The sequence below is a fragment of the Gouania willdenowi genome, chromosome 12, assembly GCF_900634775.1.
Source record: "Gouania willdenowi chromosome 12, fGouWil2.1, whole genome shotgun sequence".
Classification (NCBI taxonomy): domain Eukaryota; kingdom Metazoa; phylum Chordata; class Actinopteri; order Blenniiformes; family Gobiesocidae; genus Gouania; species Gouania willdenowi.
The window spans coordinates 25,798,057-25,822,368 of NC_041055.1; the positions used below are offsets into that span (position 1 = coordinate 25,798,057).

The 24,312-nt window shown below is 36.5% G+C and overlaps 1 protein-coding gene across 1 annotated transcript in view; it reads left to right on the forward strand.

Moving 5' to 3' along the window:
* Positions 1-24,312, forward strand: part of ass1 (argininosuccinate synthase 1) — a 43,629-nt gene that overhangs the window by 4,204 nt on the left and 15,113 nt on the right. Inside the window, exons 2-10 of the mRNA XM_028463546.1 lie at positions 257-394; positions 2,026-2,094; positions 3,225-3,413; positions 6,160-6,216; positions 6,294-6,368; positions 6,862-6,932; positions 7,023-7,053; positions 17,277-17,367; positions 23,052-23,136. Of these exons, the coding sequence (XP_028319347.1) occupies positions 293-394; positions 2,026-2,094; positions 3,225-3,413; positions 6,160-6,216; positions 6,294-6,368; positions 6,862-6,932; positions 7,023-7,053; positions 17,277-17,367; positions 23,052-23,136 (770 nt within the window). The 5' untranslated portion in view covers positions 257-292. The remainder of the gene's footprint in view (positions 1-256; positions 395-2,025; positions 2,095-3,224; positions 3,414-6,159; positions 6,217-6,293; positions 6,369-6,861; positions 6,933-7,022; positions 7,054-17,276; positions 17,368-23,051; positions 23,137-24,312) is intronic.

Below are 24,312 nucleotides of genomic sequence, written 5' to 3' on the forward strand. Positions count from 1 at the left end.
TTTTGTGTGTTTTGGAGTTACTTTTTGTGTTTTTCTTGTCCTTTTGTGCATTCTTATGTATAGAGTATGCTTTTTTTGAGTAATTCTTGTGCATTTCTGTTGTCGATTTGTGTTATTTTCCAAATTCAGTATTTTGTGTATTTTCATCAAGTAGTATTTTGATTAGTTTTTTAGATAAGGTTGAATTCTTTGATGCTATTGTGAAGATAAAAAAAAAAAAAATCATTGAACTGTCCTTGTTATCTTTTTTCCACAGATATCTTTACATTCAATAGAATCCTAAGCTGTCAACATGTCTAAAGGTACGGTGGTTCTGGCCTACAGTGGTGGACTGGACACGTCCTGCATTCTGGTGTGGCTCAAGGAACAAGGCTACGATGTCATTGCTTTCTTGGTAAAAAAAAAAAAAAAAAAAAATCTTAAAAATACAGTATGTGGTGGTTTGCTATTGTGTTTTCATACAGTATGCTGCTTCAGCACAGTGCCATTTCATATTTTTTACACTTCACTGAGTTTGTTCAGTGTGGCAGACAGGAATGTTGTGGTTTGCTGTAAGCTATCCACAAAAAAAAAAGGAAAATCACACCATCACTGCAGTGCTGTCATCCTAAAGGATTTGGACTTGACAATGAAGGCCTGAGAGTAGCTCAGAACTGCACAGCAGGCAGATTTCCATGTTATCGTACTTCATTCAGGTTTTGTGTTTAGGTGTTGGAGGGGGATGGGAGGGTTTGTGGCTACAATAGTGTTACAAATCTGTCTGACTTTCACTTTTTGGAAAGAAAACACACCAAAGAACCAAAACAAAAAAAACGAACAAAAACCACACAATGGAGTGTGCAGAATTTAATAAATAATGGTTTATAAAAACAGAGAGTGCTAGTTTGTGTGTGTTGATATCTAGTAATGCCCATGTGTGCAAACCACTGGTCAGGTTATGTTTTTGTTTAAAATTAAAATTATGTATATATATTTTAAACATTTAATATATATGTATATATATATAAAAATGTAGGGATAGACCGATATGGATTTTTTTTTGGTGCCGATGTGGACTGCCAATTTTCTTGAAGCAATACTACTTTTACTCCCTCACTTTGCATCATATCAATTACACAATGATGATAACAAATGGTAAAAATCTCAATTTTTGAAAAAAGGAACATTTATTGAAATGAACAAAGGTGAGGAAGGATGACAACTAGTAAAACATATTTAACAAATATTAAAAACAGGTGATGTAGAACAAGAACAAGTAAAACATATTTCTACTCTCTGTAAATAATGCGGATTGGCGAACGCAGCAGCCCGCATCGGCCAATGCTGATACATGTATAAAACGCAAAAATCAGCCGATAATATCGGACGGTCGATGTATCGGTCTATCACTAAAAAAATGTAAATAAATCATAAAAAAATGAATGTCTAACCTAAAAAACTCCCCTTTTTTGTTAAGGCAAGAGCCCAACCTGCCTCACTTTGTGTCTTTTTACCACAATTTAATGATTGATCAGCAAGACTAAACATGTTTCATATATTTATTATACACATTTTTATTATTCTAATGTTTGGACATAGACTAAAAGTGGTTAAGATTTGAATTTGAATGGGAATTGCCAAAATTCAACTATCTTTAACTCATGTGGAAAATGAATATGGATAAATGTCAAAAATGTGAGTTATCTTATTATTGTTGTTTGTTTATTTTATTTCCATGAAGAGAGGTAAGGCCTTCCCTAAATGCACGTCTCGTCTCCTACTAGAGTGTGAAGAGTTACAACAAACAAACCACATAAAACATAAGGAGGGTCTTTAATTACACGTTTACAAGTTTAAGGAGGAAAATAGCTTCTTGTATTCAGCTCTGACTAAGATTCAACCTCATCCGGTGGAATCTGAAATACAAGCTATTGTCTTGTCAGGTGTAACACTTGTGTTGGCATGTGGGTGCGTGTTTATTACTCAACCTGCAAACAAGTAAATGCTTGTTTCTTTTGATGCTGTGTGTTGAATGTGTCATTCCAGGCCAACATTGGACAAGATGAAGATTTTGACTCTGCTCGGAAGAAGGCAGAAAACCTGGGGGCCAAGAAGGTGAGGAGTTAATAATTTATTAACAATATGATCGATAAATACCTGGGGCTGTGCATTGCAAGGAATCTGACGATACGATTAATGATTTTCACAATACGATATGCATCGCAATATCAATAATGAAAAATGTCACATTTACAAGTACAAAATGGTATTGAAATGCAATTTTTTTTACTTGCAATATCAGTTAAATGGTTACTAACTGTAGTTCAAGTATTAATATAAAAACAAGTTGTATGTTTATCAAACTGTCAAATTACATTTTTAAAAACATATCAACTTTTGCTTTTACAACAGATTCTAACTTCTTAAAAGTTGCCACATGCATCTATAAAAGTGCCCAGTATGTTTTATGAAAATGAAGTGCAATCAACTTCCAAACTAAAACACATTGAGGAGTGATGTTTTTTTTTTATTATATTGAACAAGTACAGATACAAACAAAATGGCAAGTTTTCACATTAATGCAGATTATAGACAAGGTTAAAAGACATAAAAGATAAAACAAAAAAGAACCAAGGGGCTTAACAATGTGCTTACAATCAAACCAAACAATTTGGGCTATTGAAATAAATCCAACCGAACTGGAACTCTTTTTCTGTACTGCGCATGATAAAGAGGGAGGTTTTTTCATCATGTTGTTGATGTAATATGTTTGTTGATTATTTTAAATGTTTTTTTTTTTTGCCAACTTTAATGTTTTCATAGATTTAAAGCTGTTGAATATTTTCCGTTGTACTTTTTGATCATGTAAAGCACATTGAGTTGCCTTGTTTATGAAATGCGCTAAACAAATACATTTGCCTTGCCTTGCCTAAAAGTTTAAGCTCGTTCCTCCAGTGGGTAAAATTGAGGAGTGAAGTAGTTTAACAAGGTCTGATGTGGTTCACTGACACCTCGTGACCGGGCGTCTACTACAAGTTGGTGCAATACTTTTTTGTTAAAAAACATAATTTGAAAATAGATTTGGAGATTATTTTTTTTCGTTCGATACGATAATTGCACGGTGAAATATTGCGATGTATCGCCAAACCAATTTTTTTTTTACACCCTTAATAAATACATAGTAGATGTAGGAATATGAAAGTCTTCTTTCAACGTCTTCTCTCCTTGTCTTTGCATCGGTGCAGGTTTTTATTGAGGACCTGCGCTCAGAGTTTGTGGAGCACTTCATCTTGCCCGCGGTCCAGGCCAACGCCGTTTATGAAGACCGCTACCTGCTGGGCACGGCATTGGCCCGGCCCTGCATCGCACGCCGCCTGGTTCAGATTGCACAGAAGGAACAAGCAGAGTTTATCTCACACGGGGCCACTGGAAAGGTAAGTCATTGACTATGGTCACAAACCTTTAAAAAGCCATTGAATTTCAATGAATGTGGAGTTAAAATTTGACTTATGTTAATCAAAAATCGGCAGCAGAGCTCATCTGCTCCTTTCAAGTCATTCATGTTTTCCTCCTTCAGAACCTGATGCTTCACTTCCTCTTTATGTTATCAAAAGAGTCGAGTGTGTGTTTCTGTGAGTGTGAAGCAAATGTTTGGTTTTCAATGGGCTCTCTTCACTGTGCACGTATCACCACTCCAATGAAATGCACCTAAAAATACATCATAGAGATGTGCCATATGAAATTCTGAGAAATTAGCATTAATTATGAGAAGTTCTTCCAAATTGCTGCATGTGGTACTAAGTGCACTGCTTTATTTTACAGCTTTGTATCATAACTTGTTCTTTCACACCCAGCCAGATGCAATACAGATGTCATCAGTTGTGTCACAAACTAGGCGTGAAAGTGCTCTTATATATATCCTAACAGCCGTCTCCCTAAATTATTTAAACATTAAGCAAAAATAGGTGATACTGTGGGTGCACCACGTGACTTAAAGTTCTGTCAGTTTTATTTTAGCTCATATTTATTTTCAGCAACCCCTCTAACCCTTATATTTTAACCCTAACCCAGGAAATACCCTAAAATGTAATTTTTTTCATATATGTATTTATAATGGTGGAATTTGCCATGTTAAATATGATAAAATGAAAAAATATATATGACAAAAGTGGGATTCAAACCCACGACAGTAGAAGGAAGAATCCTTGAGTCAGACGCCTTAGACCACTCGGCCATCCTGACACGATGAACTCACAGGCACATTATGCATATGTAGAAATGGTCCGGTAACGTCATCTCTCATACGGATAGACTGCCGTTATATAGATACATATTACGTACAAGGAGACACTTCCAGAAAACAAACACACAAAAAAGGAAATACATTGTATGCAAATCAAGTCTGTATCTGACTCTTGAAACAAGATGCCAAAAATAAAACTTCCAGTGTAAAAAGATACATACTGTATATGTATGTATATATATATATATATATTTGAGAAAAAAAGCATTAATTCCTCAATGGCTGAAAAACTATTACAACTTTCTTATGCGTCTGCATATGTAGAATTACACTTAAATATTCACATTGAGACAATCCCATTACCACAGGTAGTGGATGATGAAAAACAAAATACCCCAGGGTAAGATATCATACTAGTCTGCATACATCATAAATACAGTTTAACAAGAATACACATTAATAGTTGGATCTCACTCTCTCTCTATGAACAAAATGTCTGGTCACAAAACAGAGATTTGAAGCGGTAAGCTAAAAATATATAATTTTTATTTGTATTTTAATTGCTTCATAACGTTTCAAAGTTTCTGATTCTATTTATGTTTTTTCTATTTGCCACTTTCAGTAGCTTGGTAAATGCACTGCTTTGTTATTTGGCACATGGTGGACAAAGATAGCGAGTGAGTGAGATAGTGAGTGAGTTCATTATTGAGTGAGTGAGTGAGTAAATTCCTCACTGTTGTGTGTGTGTATACAGGAGCTGTAAACAATTATACTCCCAATCTACCTTTATTGATACAGTTATCAAACACACGACTGACTAATCAAGGCTGATGTAATCACGACTCTTTCGTTATATTGATTGTTGTGACTCGTGTTTGCCTGTAGATGGAGACAAACACCACACAAATACAACTGGGGCTTAGGTTGTGTTATCTTTGAGCTGCTTTTAATGAACATATATAATTGAGTTGGTATTTGACAATGAATAAAGAAAAAAAAACGGTTTATATATGTAGTTTTTTGATTATTTTTTCACTTTTTTTTTTTCATTTACCTAGGGTCGGGCGATTTTACCCAAAAAAAATCTCCGATTTTTTTAAAGAAAAATTAGTTTCGATTAGATTTTTGATTTTTTTAAAAAAAATTTATTGCACTTAAAAAGGACTGATTGATTGTCAAAAGTGCAACTTTATTGCTGTGATTGTCCTCAAGAGTTAAAATGCATAAAACAATCCCCAAAATAAAAAGTAAATGAGGCTCTGTTATTCAGCAATTTCAAGCTTTAATCCAGGTTTAAGCAAAAGTGCAACAGCAACTTCACAGTAGCTTAAATTTTCTGATTAAGAAATCATATAACTACATATTTTATAACATTACAATTGAAAAATAATAAACTCTTCCCTTAGCATCTCAGCATAGTGCGAATAAAAAATTAAACATGCCTGTGGCACACATGTAACCTACACAAAGAGGGGGCTGGCTCACATCGGAACGCAAAAAAGTCCGAAAAAACTGTGGTGGGAAAATAAATCAATACATTTAATAATTATTATTATTTATTTTTTTTAACTCAAATGTACAAAATAAAAATTGTTTTTATCTACAAATTTGATTAATCGATTAAATCGATTTTTTGCCCAGCCCTACAGTTACCGAATACAAGGGAGAAATTACTTTACAGAGGCTTGCAAAATATTACAAATGAATAGAAGAAACAAAGAAAAGAAAAGAACACGTACATAATTAAGTAAGAGACTGTTAACATTACAGAAGAAGAAAATAATAATAATGATAACAAGTATACAAATATAAAACAGATATATACAATAATTAATTAATTAATACAGCATCAGCCTGTTTTAGTGCCTAATGTCACATTCTTCCTTTACCACATGTAAACACATGCTCTAAATTGAATTTATCTTCGTACTTTTCAGGGAAATGACCAAATCCGCTTTGAGCTCACAAGCTATGCCCTCTACTCTGACGTAAAGGTGAGTCTCGTGGAAAAGGCAAAGCCTGTGTTGTTTAATAGTTGTTTAACAGTTCTCACTGTCTCTGTGCTCTCTAGGTTATCGCTCCTTGGAGGATCCCAGAATTCTACAATCGCTTTAAGGGGAGAAAAGACCTGATGGAGTATGCACAGGTATGGTTGATGGTTCCTACCAGTTTATTCCACTAGAGGGTGATCTGCACATGCTAGTGCACTGCTCCTCTTCCACCTTGTTTCACAAACGTGAATGACCAAATTCTTCCCTTTTCCTGAAAGCCCATCAAATATGTTCTTTTCTGACCATGTCACATACTCTGACATTCATGCTCATCATCTGTAAATGTGACTTTTTTATTGGATGCTAAAGTCAGCAACCAATGTGAACATTTTGAAATCCAATTTAAAGGCACTCTTTTTCTCTACTGCGTATGACTGAGAGGGAGATTTTTAATCATATTATTGTTTATTCAATGTTTTTACTGCTAATTTTAAACATTTTTTACTTCTGGGTTTAATGTTCTCATTGATTTTTAAGCTGTTGGATGCTTTCTGTTGCACTTTTTGATCATGTAGAGCACATTGAATTGCCTTGTGCATGAAATGCGTTATACAGATAAATTTGCCTTGCTTTTCTGTCAAACTGTAGAAAAATGACATTCCACTGCCCATCACTCCTAAAGCACCCTGGAGCATGGATGCAAATCTAATGCATATAAGGTGGGTCCAGCAATGTGATGCACCCCCTTTGGTTTAAAAACCAAACGTTCTGTCCCCTTTTTTTTAATTTTGTATTTTTTTGCTCTACAGTTATGAGTCTGGTGTCCTGGAGGACCCTAAAGTAAGTCTGCAATGACACAACAGTTTTGTTTTTTTTCTCATACAAACAGGATAAGAATCATGCAGATCACTCTGAAGGATTGATGTCACATGGTGACTGATTTGCTTACAATCAAATTCATGCAACTAATATGCAGACTTATATCTACAATAGTCTGTCAGTGGTAAATATTCTTGGAGTGTAGCACAAATATTAAAGTGTACAATTCAAGAAGCACCACAAGGTAAAAAGATGATATTACTCATTGTAAACAGTTTAATTATAAAGAGCTGTCATTTATAGGAGGAATGCATTTAAACTTTATTCATCAACATTGGAGGTCTAATACTGAGCAGCACTACAATCATCATCCATCCTTTCATTTCTAGACCAGGTTGAAGGAACTGTTTTGAGTAGTTTAAGACATAATCTACTGGCAGATCCCTATAGAATCTTCATTAGCTTTATGTTCTACACCTACTTATAGTGATAATGGTCATGTGCAAATAGAGGTTATCATAGTGACTAATACCAAGGGGAAATGTATAGAATCTTCAGAACAGATAATGGCTGCATTTTTATTACCATTGGAAATGTGCAAAATCTACGAAAAGACACTCAAATGTCGCTAAATGGTAGATCTTTCAGACATTTTGATATTGAAATGTATCGCAAAAGCACAATGGAAAAACTTTTTCCGCAATTATACGTCACAGGGCATGGCGTACCTGGTCACATGACCACTTCTCTCCGAGAAACCATGGCGCGGTAGGTGTAGACAGAAGAGGAGACCGAGACATCTCTTAGCGTTATACTTAAAAATTATTACTGCCACATTAGACAGCCATTAGACAGCCATGTCTAATGTGGGATGAGATTTCACGGGAGTTACGAAACTCCTGTCCAAATCAAGCTTCAATGTCAACACGTTCAAAGTGCAATTATACTTCATCTAAATTTTAGAAATATCACTTATTTTCCGAAAAACTAACAGAATTGGCATTTGCAATTCCGTGGTACTTTGTACAATGACAATAAAAGGATTCTGATTCTGAGACACAGCTAGAGTCATCTACTAGAGAACTGAGGAAAAAAAAATTACAGAGAAAACATGAATCATTGTGTAAATGAAACAAAGAAATTAAATTTTCCCGGTGTTTGTGTCATGATTTCATTCATTTTTAATGTTAAACATTTGAAAAAAATAAAAATTCTTACAAAATATTTGAATTTTCATTAAATGATGACATAATGTTTCTCTTAATTGAACAGAAATTTGTCACAAAATCTAGGAAATTTAAAGTGAAGATCCTGTTGGAACTGATATCTGTCACTTAATGCTTGGTTATTTTTGGTTTCTTACATATTTTGTATTTTATGTATATGTAGAAGTCCAAATTAGGGCACAATAATGTTGAAATTACTTGTTTTCCCTCATAAAATCTGTGGTCCACTTGAGATCAAACTGCTCCGTATTTGGCTTCTGAACTAAAATGAGTTTGACAGCCCTGTGCTAGAGGAAGTGTAATTTCGACCATTTAGGATGAAACCTGCACACCTCAAAGTAAATATTCTCACATGTTGTTCACTCAGTCACTTGAGGTGTTTATGTAGAGATGATATAAAGCACAGCTCTTGTTTGAGTGACTAAATACATCTGACAGGCAGTGACGCAGCAGTGTCTCGTGCCCCTGAATGTTGACCCATGCCAGTCCTGCCAGAGCACATCACACTCTCTCACAGTGCCATGGGTGAGAGTTTGATCTCAGCCTGGGGTTGGAGGTCACCGCAGTACACACAGGTTGCCCTCGGTGACCCTCAAAGCTCCCATCTCATGGCCGCTCTGTCTCTCCTCACCCCGGGTCCTCGCCGGGCCCTGGGAAGAGCCCGGGACACACAGACACTGACTTGTCGTCAGCAACGCTTCGACTAATTCCCGATTTCATGGGAGCCTGGGAGGGGGAAGGGTAAAGGGTGTTGCGCCCAGCTGGGGCCTCCTGAGTTCCAGCCCAGGCTCCTTGGGACCTCATTGTTCCACTGGTTGCGCCGCCGCAGGCTGCAACGTGGGAGGGGAACCATTTCACGGTGACACCGTGACACCGAAATGTCACCAGTAACAGTAAAGTACAAAGACAGTGCGCCAGACAGATGAGTCCCCATTGGACGGGGTGTCACAGGGAGGCAAGTGGAGATGCAGGGGCAGGACCACTGTAACTCACAGACCCCCTGTGCCCCTCGCTCCCTCTCCCTCCACAGCCCGTTCCCACCCCTCCACAGGCTCCTAAGTGGTCGTCCTGTGGAGAAATGTTTTGAAAAGAACGAGACGAGCCAGCTCAATTGCATAGCGATGGATGATGATTGTATTGTGTTACTGATTTCAATGAGGGGTTTTGTGTGGGACCATTTATTCTAATATTGAATCGATTAATGGCATGAAATACAATGAAATATTTATGGTGCAGAAGTGATAAAAGGATTTACATAATTTATCTCGGGAACAATTTTACTGCATGGACTGAAGAAGCTGTAATTTTTCAGTTGTTCTTTCTAACCATAACTTGTTGTCATTAGTTAGGTTGATGTTTTCCAGGTTATGGATAATTAGGGATTGTTTATTTGTGCAAGGCTACTTTTCAGGGATGTGCTTCCATATTTAAAAAATGCACATGACACAATTTGACAAAAAAAATTTCAAAGGCAATTGATAAAGTATGACATCTGCACAGGATGTTATACATGCTTAGATTTTTACAGTTGAAATCTTTCAAGAATTTTTGCATAAACTGAAACTGAAACTCGCGACTACAAACACAAAATGACAACAAAAAAATCATAAAACGATGACAAAAACAAAAAACTGCAATAATGTAACAAAATGACAACGGACATATGCTAACTGACAACAAATACATAAAACGACTGTTAAAAAAAAAAATGCACAAAACAACACAAAAACACTAAATGACAACAAAAACACTAAATGACAACAAAAACACTAAATGACAACAAAAACACTAAATGACGACAAAAACCTACAAAATGATTGATTGTTATGGAGCTAAATCACCATGGTAACTTATGCTGAACAACTAACCTGGTCTACCTGAATAGAAACACATGTGTGCTGTAATAAAGTTTAACTGATCAGAGCGCTGTATGTTATCATCCTATGGATTAATATCATAAATAATCTCACGCTTTTAGGCATTAACAGTTGAGCAGCTTCCTGCCTTGGTTCTTTCATTCCTGCCTTTTCTGTCCCAACAGTGTTGTTTTTGGTCTAAATTATGGATTTTAATTAGTCACAATTTTAAACTTAAGCAACACCTAACCTGGTTGGGACCAGGTGATGAAGTGGATCAGATCTGAGCGAGTGTTAAAGCTCCGCCTCCTAACTATCCTTCCTGGTGCGTGGTGCACGAACACTGTTGCTCTTTGCTGTCATCATGGTTTTGAATTCATTATATTTGCTCAGAATGATAAACTGTTCCTCCATTGTTTAAAAAAAAGCATGTAGCAGGCTAAAGTCCATTGGCTTAAGTTAGCGTGTTATCGACCTTCGTAGGACAGCTTCTCTCTGAAAGAGAATGTTTGGTTAGGTGAAGTTTGCTAATGGAGATTAATCCAGGATACAATTATCTAGCTTCCGAGCATAACGCCGTCATGACTCCCAAAGACACAACAACATGACAAAAGGAATACAAAAAATAGCAAAAAAAAAAAAAACAACAAAAACACACAAAACTAAAAATAAACACAAAAGACTACAAAAATTAAACATAATGACATTTGGAATACACAAATGCACCGTGAATTAGCACGAATAAATGTTAAGCCTAAAATCCATTGCAAAGATGTTTTCTCCCACCTGTTCAAAGCTACCTGTCAGATTGTGATCCACGTCAGAGGGTCATCTGAAAGAGGTCATTTTGTTCTAAGTATCTCCTCTCTGCATCAGGCCATTGCTCTCCTCCAGTTACAGCCCTGGAGGCTGAGGCCGGACCTCTGCTATTCAAACGGCCCAACTTCCCCCCCTCCCACCTTTGACACAATAGTCCTTCTCTGCTCCACGCCGTCACACCAGGAAATGTCCAAATGGTCGCTCATATGTTCTCCTGTAGATAAGAGTGGGTTGAGTTCAGGTTACTCTGTGATTAACATTGTATCCTTCCTGATAACCTCTAACCACGTACGCTCTGAATCAGTGACCCTCAAACTTTCTCATTTACTCATCATCCACCTGGCAATGTTAACCGGTGTGAAAGCATGCAAGGAGGGCAACTTTTGCTCACTGGTGTCAGGCCTTCGCACACATTTAGGTGCGGATTTACAGAAAGAACTATTATTTAGATAATGATGAAATTGTGTGTACCACATTATGTATTTTAACTAGTTTCTTGGTCAATATAGTGCAGCTGGATTTAGCACAGGAATAAGTCGCTGTCTATAAAGCTTTAAGATCAGATTCTGAAGGCGCAGACTGTCCTTTTCGGGTCTTTGTTAGTCCAATACTTAAATGACACAATGTGGAATTTATATTTGTAATCACTAATGTAAGGTGTTGTACAGTTGGAGAAGAAAAAGAACAACATTAGCATGTTAGATCCAAACAAATGTCAGTTTCTGAAGTCAGATGATTGAAGAATTGAATCATCCATTCATTCATCCATTCATTCATTCATCCATAATCCACACAGGTTATTGCAGTATTAAAGACAACAAACCCTCCTCGCATTCTTTTAGATCTCATCCTTAGCTAAAAGGTTCTTATTTTCACTTTTAACTCGAATTTGTTTCATTTAATTTATTTTTTTGTTCCGAACAGGGACAAAAAGAAAAACCAAACGAAAAAGATGTTCAAAATAATATATATGATCCATGTACACTTATAATTTCAATAATATGTTTGCTCGGAAAGGAATGGGAAGAAGAAAGACTTATTGTATCCCACCACCATTTCTCAATAATTTAGCAATTTTATCACATTGCTTCCAAGTCTATTTGGACTTCTAGAAATATACTAAACAGAATATGTAAAAATGTAGTAATCAGTAAGATATACCAGAATACAATACAAAATACCAACAATGGTAATAATTTCACAGATAAAGACAAGACTTTAATGTGGACTTTTATTGTGAAATTAAAGAATCAATTTTACTCATTTGGGCTTTAAAACATTTGACTCCCATGTTTTTGAAACAAAGGGGGGAAAAAAGGTTCAAGTGGTTTAAATTTCTTAGATTTTAACTTTTTTTAACGTCTACATTGTCTTAATTCCTTTATTTTATCGTCATAATGCATTCAATGAGATACTCCTACAGGATCTTCTTCTTCCCTCCATTCGTCCCCCTGTCCACATGAGCAGTCAGGGCCCCGAGGCAGCGCGACACTCGTCCAGACTCATTAAAACATCATCTCAGTCTTAATTATAGCTCCTGTCAGTGAGTTTCCTCTAGACCACCTCCCTCTTTGATCAGGGACTCCAGGGGCCACTGCTCATGCTCACCATAGTTAAAGGAGCCAAATGCAAAGCTTGTGCTCACTTCAAGGAAATGAAAACTTGTTTGCCGCTGGTCATTTCAAATCATCAGAAAATAGATGGTTAGCACAGTGCCTGCAGGGACAGGAAGTGGTTTTCTAGGTGTGTTTTTTTCCTTTTGGATGGATAGGGTCAGACAACTTTCAATTGGATTGTATTTGAAAATGATTTGATTAAGATTGACATGCTTATACATTTTAATTCAAATCAATTTCTAATCTAATTGCTGCTTGCCTACCAAATGAGGATAGACCAACAACTGTAAATACTCAATTTTTTAGCAAGGATGAATTACAATTATTGCAAAGTGCAAACAGTACATACTTAAGTATATACTGTATTTTTAACCTTCCATTGTCACATCTATCCCGTCCATTTCCCATTTCTTTGTAATTGCCTTCTTTCCTGTAGCCAGCAATATACCCAACAAGTATGTATCAATACCTTTAATTACGGGGCGAGTAGAGGTTAAGTAGACAGTTTTAAAATTAAATGGAATTTTTGTGTTAAGAGTGGAATGTATTGCTGCATGAATTTCCTTCCTGTAGTTATTTATATTTTGGCAATCCCAGAAGATATGGGTCTGGTTTGCAGTCTGACCAACATAGTTCCTCTAACATTAGTGCGGGTCCAACACCATACTGTGATTTATTTTTTTATAGGGAGTTATAATAAAGAAACAGGTCAAATTCTTCCAGCAGATCTGCCTCCGCATATGATATTTGGTTATTTTCCCCCTCCACAAAGTGTAGGAAGAGACAAGCGTGGAAAAAGACAAGCGTGTAATTTCTTTTTCTGGATTTATAGGCCTTGTTTTGTTTTTTGGATTCTGTTCGAGGTATCTTCAAAGGGGACAGCTTTTCTTAGAAGTAATTTAACCAAATTCTGCGTGGCTTCAGGGTATCAATACCTTGATGGGGTTGAAAAATGAGAATTGTGCAATTATTTTTTCCGGAGTTATTGCCCTTGTGCCGTTTTTCTTTACTCTGTTCCAGGTATATTCAAAGGGGACAGCTTTTCTTTGAAACCGTTTAAGATAGTAAGTTTATATTCTGACGTGATAAAAACGTCAGAATATAATGTATTATGTATACATCTAAGTTCTTAGATTTAGGACATTTAGGAAAAGGTTGTGAGTTATAATGACAACCAATCTGGCGGGGATGTTGATGGTTGTCTTCTTGTTTTCAATTGGAACAGGTATCACGCCAAAGAGTTCAACATTTCTATTAGATTTAATGCTGAGTGTTAAAATAATTTTACAGCTCTTAACATCAGCTCATCTTTAACAGTGGGAAGACACCTGAAGCTAGTTAAAACCTAATAAAACCTAGCTGAATAGAAAATTTTCACAATGTTTTCATCATACTTATATATGTATCTCTCATGTGGTTCATCCATGTGTTGCTGACCCCTGAGCTAAAGGCTTTAATTATAACAAACATTCACGATCTTTCCGTAGCTCATTGCGTGCTTTTATCCCATCCCTGGCTCTATTTCCATGATGTTTGCATTTTAAAGAGAAACACGGACTTGAAGCGTGTTGATTTTAGCATCATTTCCAAACTGTTGCACCAAAGGCAGTTTTTTTTTTTAACAATTCTCTTCTGGTGTGTGTCACTCATTCAAGTCCTCGTTCCTCTCCTCCCCCCCCCACTTCTGCCACCTCTGCCTCTTTTAGCTTCTCTGATTGAAACCCAATGAGGCAACTAATAAGTCGAAAGATAGAAATTTACTTGCTTTGAGTTCATGCCTCAGCTTTCTCCTTTGCTGTAAGAAACACGTTTAGCACAACAATATCGTCAGAGCAAAGACTGTCAAAGGAGTTGCTCTGTGCAACATGGTGTGCTTCACGCCCCATTTCCCACTAATACTTTCCATGCCCCCCCACCTGCTATATCTCTACCTTTTCCTTTCTCTCAGGGCCACGGCTTTAGGACAGGTCCACCTGCAGGGGGTTTCAATTGAAATGCATTGATCTTTCACTCACTGTAAATAAGCCTATTCGCTCAGATATCCCTTTTATACACCATTGTTTCCAGTTCCACACAAGTTCATGGTCCCATCAAATGAATTATGTGAAAGTTATAAATGCATTTGTTGAAATTAGAAGTGGAAACACAATATCATCACATTAATCTGTTTATTGACTTTGAATTTAGTCAACCAAAGGGACAGAAAACAATGGTAGCATAGTAAATGGACACAAATTGAAATTATTATGTCAGGGTTCTTCAACCTTGGGGTCGAGACCCCATGTGGGGCCTGAAATGTCTCGTAAGAGTAAAATTTAATTTAATTTATTTATTTTTAATAATAGATTTTTAAACTTTCAAATAAATAAATACATTTTCATTTCATTTGGAATTTAAAACATTTAGTTTTTTACTTTTATTTATCTATTTTGCACAATTACAAAAACAATACATAATGTTGCAGAAATAGACGTACAGTGCAGGAGGAGGCAGAAAGCACAAAGATCTTAAATAATAATGATTATTTTTCAAATTAAACCACTACACACAATCTCAAAAAACTGTATTCTATACTTTCACTTTCTGAAATGTAAATTTAAATCTAATAAAATGCAATATAAAAATATCTGAGCTACTTTGTGCACTAATCCTTACTACTCTGTATTTGTAACACAGTATAAACAATATGATCAAAAAACTAATTTTAGAGGAAAAAAAAGTCTCTTGGATCAGCAGAAATTTGTGATATATTAATGGGGTCTTGACAAGAAAAAGCTTGGGAACCATTGGATTATGTGATTATTGACTCGAAACATGTAATGAAACTTGTTTTTTAATGTGAACAGTGTGTGCCACAGCCAGCACACCTACACTGGCAGCTCACCCATGCAGAGACTGAAATAAGATGTATTCACAACAACGAAACACACATGCACGTTTGCCCTCGAACTGCACATAATCATACTCATAATGTGTGTTTTATTACAAGACAAATATAAATTCAAATTCTGGCCCGTCGTTGCACTTTTTTTCTGACAAATTGTGACCATAGATTTACGTAAATTGTCAAACGTAACTTCTTTTGACGCGATCCATAAACATTTCAGACAATGTTGCCTGTGCATTACAGTTTTCAACTGAAGGGTGGAGATGACAAAAACTGACTCTACATCCCCCCCCCCACCCCCCATTTCTAGAAGACTGAGCATCAAAAGGCTTTTTAGGGTTGTCATTTTGTCCCTCTCCTGTTGGCTCTCATTTGGCATCTTTCAGGGCACTGAGGCAGAAAATAAAGGAGAGGGAAACGGGCGCCTTCCCACTCAATTTTGGTGTTTAGTTAAAAGGAAAGGAAAGCGATTGCGCTGCTCGTTTTCTCCTCACTGACAGCCAGTCAGCGGATGCCGATTAGTTATTGTATGATGATTCGGAGTCTTGTAAAGCTTTCCATTTAAATACACCCGGCAGTTATTTTGCATAGTTTCCCCCCTGCAATTTGTATCAGCTCAGGAGACATTGGCCATCGTCTTGTCCTAATGCTGTGTAATTGTTCGCGGGCCGCATAGTTGGGCGGACATGTCGGACTACCACGCTTTTTTCCTTTTTTTTTAGATCTCGACTACGACTTGCTAAAATCACTCCCTGCACTCACCAACTGGAAGAAAAAAAAAGACAAACGTCCGTCACACAGGACATCTTCTGTCTTTGTGCCGTGCCCATTTAGGAAATGTTTTTCATTTAGAAGTAAATCAGAAGAGAAACGTCAATCAGAAAATCAGAGCTGGAAAACGGGGAAATGTGAGGGGGTGAAGTCAGCTGGAGAACGTTTGGTGGTTTTCTTTGCACAGATGGGCTGAACGTTATCTCGGACCGGATTGTTCGGATTAAGATTTTTTCACAGTATCAGGTGGGGATGTAAAGATCCTAAATCGGTGAAAAACTGATGCAAACAAGATGGGATTAAAATCGATTTGGCACAGAATGTGCTTCGAAACCCTGCTTAAACAATAGGGGGTTCTGCAACTGTTTTAGTGCCACTTGATTTGGCTGAAGCAAGAATAGCGGCGGAGAAGTCCCGCCCGTGCCCGACAGAACACGGCCCGAACCCGTCCGACCCGAATGAAGCCGATGTATCTTTAAGGCCAAACCTGATTCAACTTGACACTATTCACATGCGCGCACATGAATGATCCAAGGCGAGTCGAGTCGAGTTCATTTTGGTTTAAGTTTGTAAGGTTATAATAAGAAAATATATTTCAAATAAAAAAAATATTGACAATTTAGTCAAAATACAGATTCTTTATTTTTATTTAATCTGTTTTTTTTCCCTCCAAAATATGATCTCTATGTATTCATATTGGATCATTACATCCCAATCTTTGATTTGAGTTTTGTTTTAAATCGGGATTCAAATCAAATCATTGGTTGAGTGTATCCTTACACTCCCAGTGTCAGGTGTTTTTAGCTTACACAGTGTTCTCTGAGATGTGAGTGGCTTCTTTCCCCAGCTTTTCCCCTTCACACTGTTTTTCGATGTGGAGAAATATTGAGCGAACGGAGCAGGAAGAAAAAACATAGATAAAATGCTTTTTTAATTCTTCTCATCATGTGTGGATTTGTCTTTCCTTTCCTATCACTTATCGTTTTACATTCACATCAGTGACAGGGTCCTGGTATTCTGCAAGAGCGACTGAATTAGGAATTGTGTTGTTTTTTTTTTTTTTCTTCAGTGCTCCGCTCCAACTGACCTTTACCTGATGACCAAGAACCCAGATGAGGCTCCCAACGTACCGGATGTGCTGGAAATAGAGTTTAAGAATGGTGAGTGTTTCTACTAGCCAAACAGTCTAACAGTGACATAATGTAAAACAGCTCAAACTGACACCATTAGTTATCTTTAGAATATTTGTACATTAATGCTTACGTTCTATTAAATTATTTCAGAAAATACTTAAGAAAAATTTCTAGAAATACTTAATCATGGTGCATTGTTAGCTTTATGAAACTATTGCTGCATTTGTTGTTATGATTGGTGGAAATGTTTTGGTTTTGGTCAATGGCACACTTAAGGTGACTCAATGCACCCTCTACTGGTACAAACTATTATTACACATCCTTGGTGACCTAAGATTTGTGTATTTTTTTATTTTGTGCATATACTTTTGGAGCCACATAAAATTAGACAGAGGCCTGCATGTGTCTGAGAACACACTAAGGCACGTGTCAAACTCATTTGTCCCAGGGGCCAAATCTAGCCTTTCAGAGCATACAATTTGGCCCACAGCAGAAAGTAAAAAAATGTCAGAGAAGCCATGAATCATTGTGTAAATTACCTTACCTAATTCAGTTGTAAATATATGTATAATATCTCCAAAACATTACACAAATTCAATGAAACTCCACAATATTTGCAGGGCTGACATTTCCCCAATGCTTCTTTTACATGATGGCAGTCGTTTTAAATTTCCAAATCTTTAAAATAACTCTCAATTCTTCCATAAACCTCCAGTTTCCCTCAAATTTTTCCACAAAATCTCTCAAAATTCTATTAAAATTGGCCACAAAATCAAATACATTTTAAGTGAAGCTCCTGAAGGGACTGATATCTGTCAATTTATTGCTTTGATATTATCGGTGCCATACATATTTTATGATTTACTTATACGTGGTAGTGCAAACTAGAGCACAATAATGATTGAATTACTCGTTTCTCCACCTAAAATATCTGTGTTTGACACCCCTGCACTTTTTTGTTGTTGCTCTAATTACTTAATTTACTTCATTGAATTTGATTTTCGAGCTTCTTTAATGCTTCAAAGCAACCCAACGGACACTAAAACACAGTCCACTCACGCCTCTGTTTATTACTTAACGTTGATGAGTATTGATGCAGAGCTGCAGCTTCAAGGTTGACCTCGGCTGCACTTTATCACTGCTTCTGACCACCCAGGCTTATCCTCTACCCCTCAACAGCATGACTTGGTCCAAATCTGCCACGTTCGGCCCGAGGGCGCGCACAGAACGGAAGCATTAACCACAGCTTATACATATAGCCCCGAGGAGCCGGAGAAACGCTCATTAGATACGTTGCCACGAGGCCCCGGCTGAATACTAGAAAGTGTCACATGTTTGTACAAAGGGAAAATGGCAGGACACGTATGGGCCCTGAGGCAAGGTGCACAGATGTCTCTTTAGTCCTGGTCCAAAATGAGGGCTGAAGTACAAGAACATCAATGGGTGTGAGAAAGACTGACTCCTCTGATCGCTGCAGCTTGGTGGGCAGCTTAAGGAGCCATAAATGTGATTTAAGGAAAGTTCAAAAGTTTGGCAATATGTTAAATCAGAGAGCCTCTTGCCTGTGTAGTTTAAGTGAAATAACATAGGACTTGGACTTGGAAAATAATAGTTCAAATCTTTATTTATTTATTTTGAACGAACAATAAAAGAAAATGTATGAAAACGAAAATGATTTACGAGGTTAGTAAAGGGAATAATATGTTAGGGTTTAAATTAATCAGACAATTTTTTTTCAGAAAATTTATTTTTAAATGTACTTCTATCTCCAGACATGTTTTGACTGCCAACTGTCAGTCTTCCTCAGAGGCATCTACTGCTTGCAATGATGTATCCTTACATCAAAGGATTTAAGGATGTACATCAAAGGATGCAAGGATGCTTCCTTTGATGTAGTGTTTGATGCAGTGTTTCTCAAATGGGGTACGCAATGGTTCTACAGGGGGTACTGAGAGTGTGTAAAATTAACAAATAAAATGTAAAAAATATAAGGTTTTATAATTTTTAGTTAAAAATGATAATCATCTATCTTTGTCTATCTTGTCTGGACTGCAATGATGCTGTTCATAAATGTTTTCATAAAATTGTCTTAAATGCAGCTTTGCAGAACAGCTCAATGTTGACAGGTAGTCATGGTAATTCAGGATGTGTAATTCATAATTAAATCTGCATTAGGAATTGAGTGTTTACAAGGTCAGTTTAAAGAGGATTTAAATTTTATTCTGAATTAAAGAGGAATTAAAGCTCCCATGTAAACATCCATGAAAAGCTACTTAACCTCCCACTTTTCTATAGCAAGACATATTTCCTACGAGAACTGCAGTGACTGCACTAGTAATAATGATGATGGAAATCATCTTGATTAGAACAAGAACTACAAATACGGAGTCAGTCTTGGTCCCACTCCAGGCGTGAGATGACCATAAACTAGATACTGTTTCATTCACTTATTTACAAAATGAGATACTTTAAAATGTGTGTAATCACTGTCATTCCATAATTATGCTTTATAGCTGTTTTTTCCATAATATTCTAACTAAAAGGAAGTTCTTTGATTTAGAAATAAAATAAAGGGGGTACTTGAGCCAAAATCACTGCTTTAATGTATCAATACATCAAAGGATACCTTTGATACATCAAAGCAATCAGGAGATGCCTCTGAGGAAGACTGACAGTTAGCAGTCGAAACATGTCAGGAGATCAAAATAAATTTCCCAAAAAAAAGTTTTTCTGAATAAATGAAACTTAACACATCATTTAAAAAAAGAAGACAAAATGAACTTGCTGGAATTAGTAAAGGGAATGCTTAACTGAAAAACAAGTTATAGTTGGGGTGGGCTTAGATGTGCTTTTAAAGAACAGTAAAAGGTCTTAAATCCTGGTGTGATTTGGCGGGTTCTCTGCCGGCCTGCACTCCATTCACACATATTCTCTGTGCTTTTATTGAGCACCCTATGACAAAAGCTGTTTTAGTTGTCCACACAAAGGCTCAGGCCTACTCCTCCCTCTGAGCACAAGATCAGCACAAGAATGTTTCATTTCATCCCCCCTCCTACCTTTTCATCTGTGCCTTTTCTCACCAAAGTTTTCTCACTGATTAAAAAAGAATATTGAACAACAGGAACCTTTTTTCCACGTCAAATGCTCCTTTACCCCGTTCTTTAGCTCATTTTCTTTAAGGGAAATAAGCGCCTTTCATGCCTTTAGAAGTGAGCAGGAAAAGGAGACAGAGAATAAAAATGTAAACCAGTAATTTTTTTTACAACTGTGTCTGTGCTTGCATTGTCCAGACTGTTAGACTGATAAAAAATGCACGGGCAGCAGAAAAAAGACCCCCTCAGTGAATTATTGAGCCCACGACGTGGAAAGGAAAGGAGAGTATTGGAATGAGAGAGCAGGTCACACTCCCACGTTCAAACACTCACTTAATTTATTTGAACTTTTAATCTAATTATTAGATCTCAGAGCGAGAGGGAGCGGGTGTAAAGAAAGCGTCGTCCCTTCCTCGCTGCCCTTTCCTGCTCTCCGAAGTACTTTCTCTTCTTTCCATGGGAGCCACCATGATTCCTTACGATATGAGAATAGATGGTCAACAAAAGGCCCTGTCTAAAAAAATTTGTCAAGTCTCTGACATGTCACTCCTCTGAAAGCTTTGTTAAAGGCCCGGCTGAAAGGCAAACAGCGGCGCTTTAACAAAACACAGACAAATATGTGTGAATGGGATGGAAAAAAAGTTTAGGTTTTTATTCCCATCCCTTTCTTTCTCTGTTTCTCCAACACACACACACACACACACACACACACACACACACACACACACACACACAGAGGCACATACACACACACTCTCTTTTTTGCGGGTGTCTCTGTCTCCTCGCCTCCACCTTTGGCCTGTGCACATCATTGAAGGCCATGAATAAGCAGGTCTGTGACAGAGATTAATGCACACATGGGTAAAGTTGCTCTAAGGAGGAAGTGTGTGTGTGCGGTTGCGTGGGTGTCTCATTGAGGAGAGAAACTCCTCTAGTGTTTATCAGCCTGGTAATAGGAAGACAAGTGATACACACACACACACACACGTGAGAAGGGAGTATGAATAACAAAGCTGCTTGTGTATTTGATAATGGAGTGCCAACAATTTCACAGCTGAGACTTTAATTCATTAATTTGCCCTTCACGTATTCATTTCCCTTTTTGGTGTTTTTTTTTGTACATTTTGTTGATCACCAATGATTTCACCATGAGAGCAACGGAATTTTAGGAATTACTTGTTTCACTTTTGATCGATAAGCAAAGTTTTGTTCATAGAAAAAGAATCTACAGTAAGATACATTAAATTGATTTTCTTCGTTGTGTGAAAAATAAGGGAAAACTGATGTTTGCGACAACAACAAAAAAGATGGAATAAATAAGGGTGTAAGGAAAAAATCGATTCGGCAATATATCGAGATATTTTACCGCGTGGTTATTGTATTGATCCAAAAAGTGTCCGAAACTATTTTTTATTCATGTTTTTTTTTCTTTTTTTTGTTTTTTTAAATGAAAAAATCATTTCAAAGCGCGAACATATGCATAGCTCGTCACTAGCTGACATTGTTAACCTACCTCACTCATTAATGCATTTCAGCTTGGAAGTTAATTTCACTTTGTTTTCATAAAACATACTGAGCACTTTTATAGATGTATGTACTTACTTAAACGTAACTACATACTTGGATTACTTTTAAGAATTTAAGAACTTAACAGAATCAGAATCTGTTGTAGAAGCAAAAGTTAAGCTTTTTTGAAAAATGTGATTTGACAGTTTGTAATTTAAGCACCAGTATCAAAAATAAGTGGTATGTTTATCAGTTAGTTACCATTTACTTATTCTTGCATGTTTTTTAAAAAAGAAACATTTATTTATAGTATTTCATACCAATTTGTACTTGTGAAGATAAAATTTGTAATTATTGATTTCGCGGTTATCGTATTGTTTACTATCAGGATATATTGTATCGTCAGATTCATGGCAATGCACACCCCTAGTAATAGATAATGAACTGCAGTCTAAGAAATGTCCTTTAAAATAGTACATAGCAGCAGGAGTTAGAGAAAATGGATTATCAGCAGCCTAACTCTAGCATTCTAACTTAAGAAATGTGCGTTTTTTTTCGCCTTCAAACCCTTTAAAACTTTTTATTTCAACCTTATTTATAGTTTTTCACATTTTAGAGAGCAACAGTGTGTAAAAACATATACATACAAAACAAAACACAACCCATCTACCCTTCATCCTGGTACCTGGGAAAAACAAAAAGACAAAGAGAGGAGAAAAACAAACAAAAAAAACATCTTACGACAAGAGGAGGGGAAACTGTTCGCATAGGACACCACTTATTGATCCTTTGACACACCAAAATGTAGCACTGAGAACACATACATTGATTACGGATCGTGCACAGGTTCTTGCATACTGTTAGTACCCATGGATTTTTATAAAAAATTTAAATTGCAAAAGCAGGAAATATATTCATACGACTGGAGGAAAAGAAAGCATGACGGTGAATTCTAGTAATAGTGACCATGTATCAATACATTTCTGATTTATTGTATCTAAGCTTTTCCATTGTAATTAGAGACAACATTTCTTTTACCCAAGATATGAATGATGGGGGTTTGTCCGATTTCCAGTTACGTAGGAGCATTCAAACTTTTGTTGTATTTTTTAGGCGTTCCCATTAAAGTTACCAACGTGAAGGCAGGATCATCTAAAGACAAGCCACTGGAAATGTTTATGTACCTCAATGAGATTGGGTAAGTATTTTTGTGTCCTTAGAGATGCAACATCCTACACTTGTGGAGAAATGAATGTGTGTGTGTGTTGCCTCAAATTCATATCAAAGGAGTCAAATCAGATCTTAGATATTTAAGAATTTCTGTTTACATACTTATATTTAGCTTGGTTTAGAATAGCATACAAAATTTGGAGTTAAATACAGCATTGGAGGCTTTAGGTTTGTATCATTTCAAGTGTTCTTGCATTCCGAGAGTCAGTGTCGTCACATATGACCCCCTCTAACATCAATGTAATTGCAGTTTGATACGTTTGGCCAAGATTGTAATTAATGCACCAAGATGAAACATAAATGCCTGAATGGCTGGTGCTTCTTGTTGCTTTTTTCACGTGGCTTTTTCTGGGATCTATTGAACTATAAAAGTAGCTTTTTTATTTCACGCAGCATAAATTTGAGCAAAGAAATTCAAAGACAGCCATTCACTGCACAAAGTCATTTCCTTTTGAATAAGCTTCCACCTGTGCTGCACCCCCCACCACATGCACTCTGCTGCACCAAGGAAATAAAGTGCACGTAGATATGTTGAGTAGAGGTGATTTTCAGGGAAATATCAAACTGTCATAAAGTTGTAAGAACTGGTTGGAGCTGCCATTATAAAACTGTGGCTAAAGGCATTAAAAGGTCCATTACCGCCTCTTCTACACCTGCTTTGTCCAACATAAGGTGGAATATTTGATTGAAGGCTGCACAAAAAGAAATGCTTGTTGCTGACAGTTGTTTAGTCACTAATGGACTTATTTGTTATTGTACTGTTGGAATTTAAATCTGCTTATTTGCAACCATCCTTTACAGGTATCTATTGCATGCATTACTACGGCAGTGCAGTGTATTAGGGCAACATTAAAATAAAAAGAAATTTGAGCCCTACGTTCGGAATATTTTGAGAATAGTCGTAATTTTTTGAGAATAAAGTTGTAATATTTGGATATAAAAATTGGAATATTTAGAGAATAAAGTCGTAATTTTATGAGAATAAAGTCATAATTTTATTTTATTAAAGTCATAATAAATAGATATTAAAGTCGTAATTTCATGAGAATAAAGTTGTACATTCATTAGGTTAAAGTCGTAATCGTTGGAGATTAAAGTCGTAATATTTTGAGTAATAAAGTCATAGTTTTCTGAGTATAAAGTT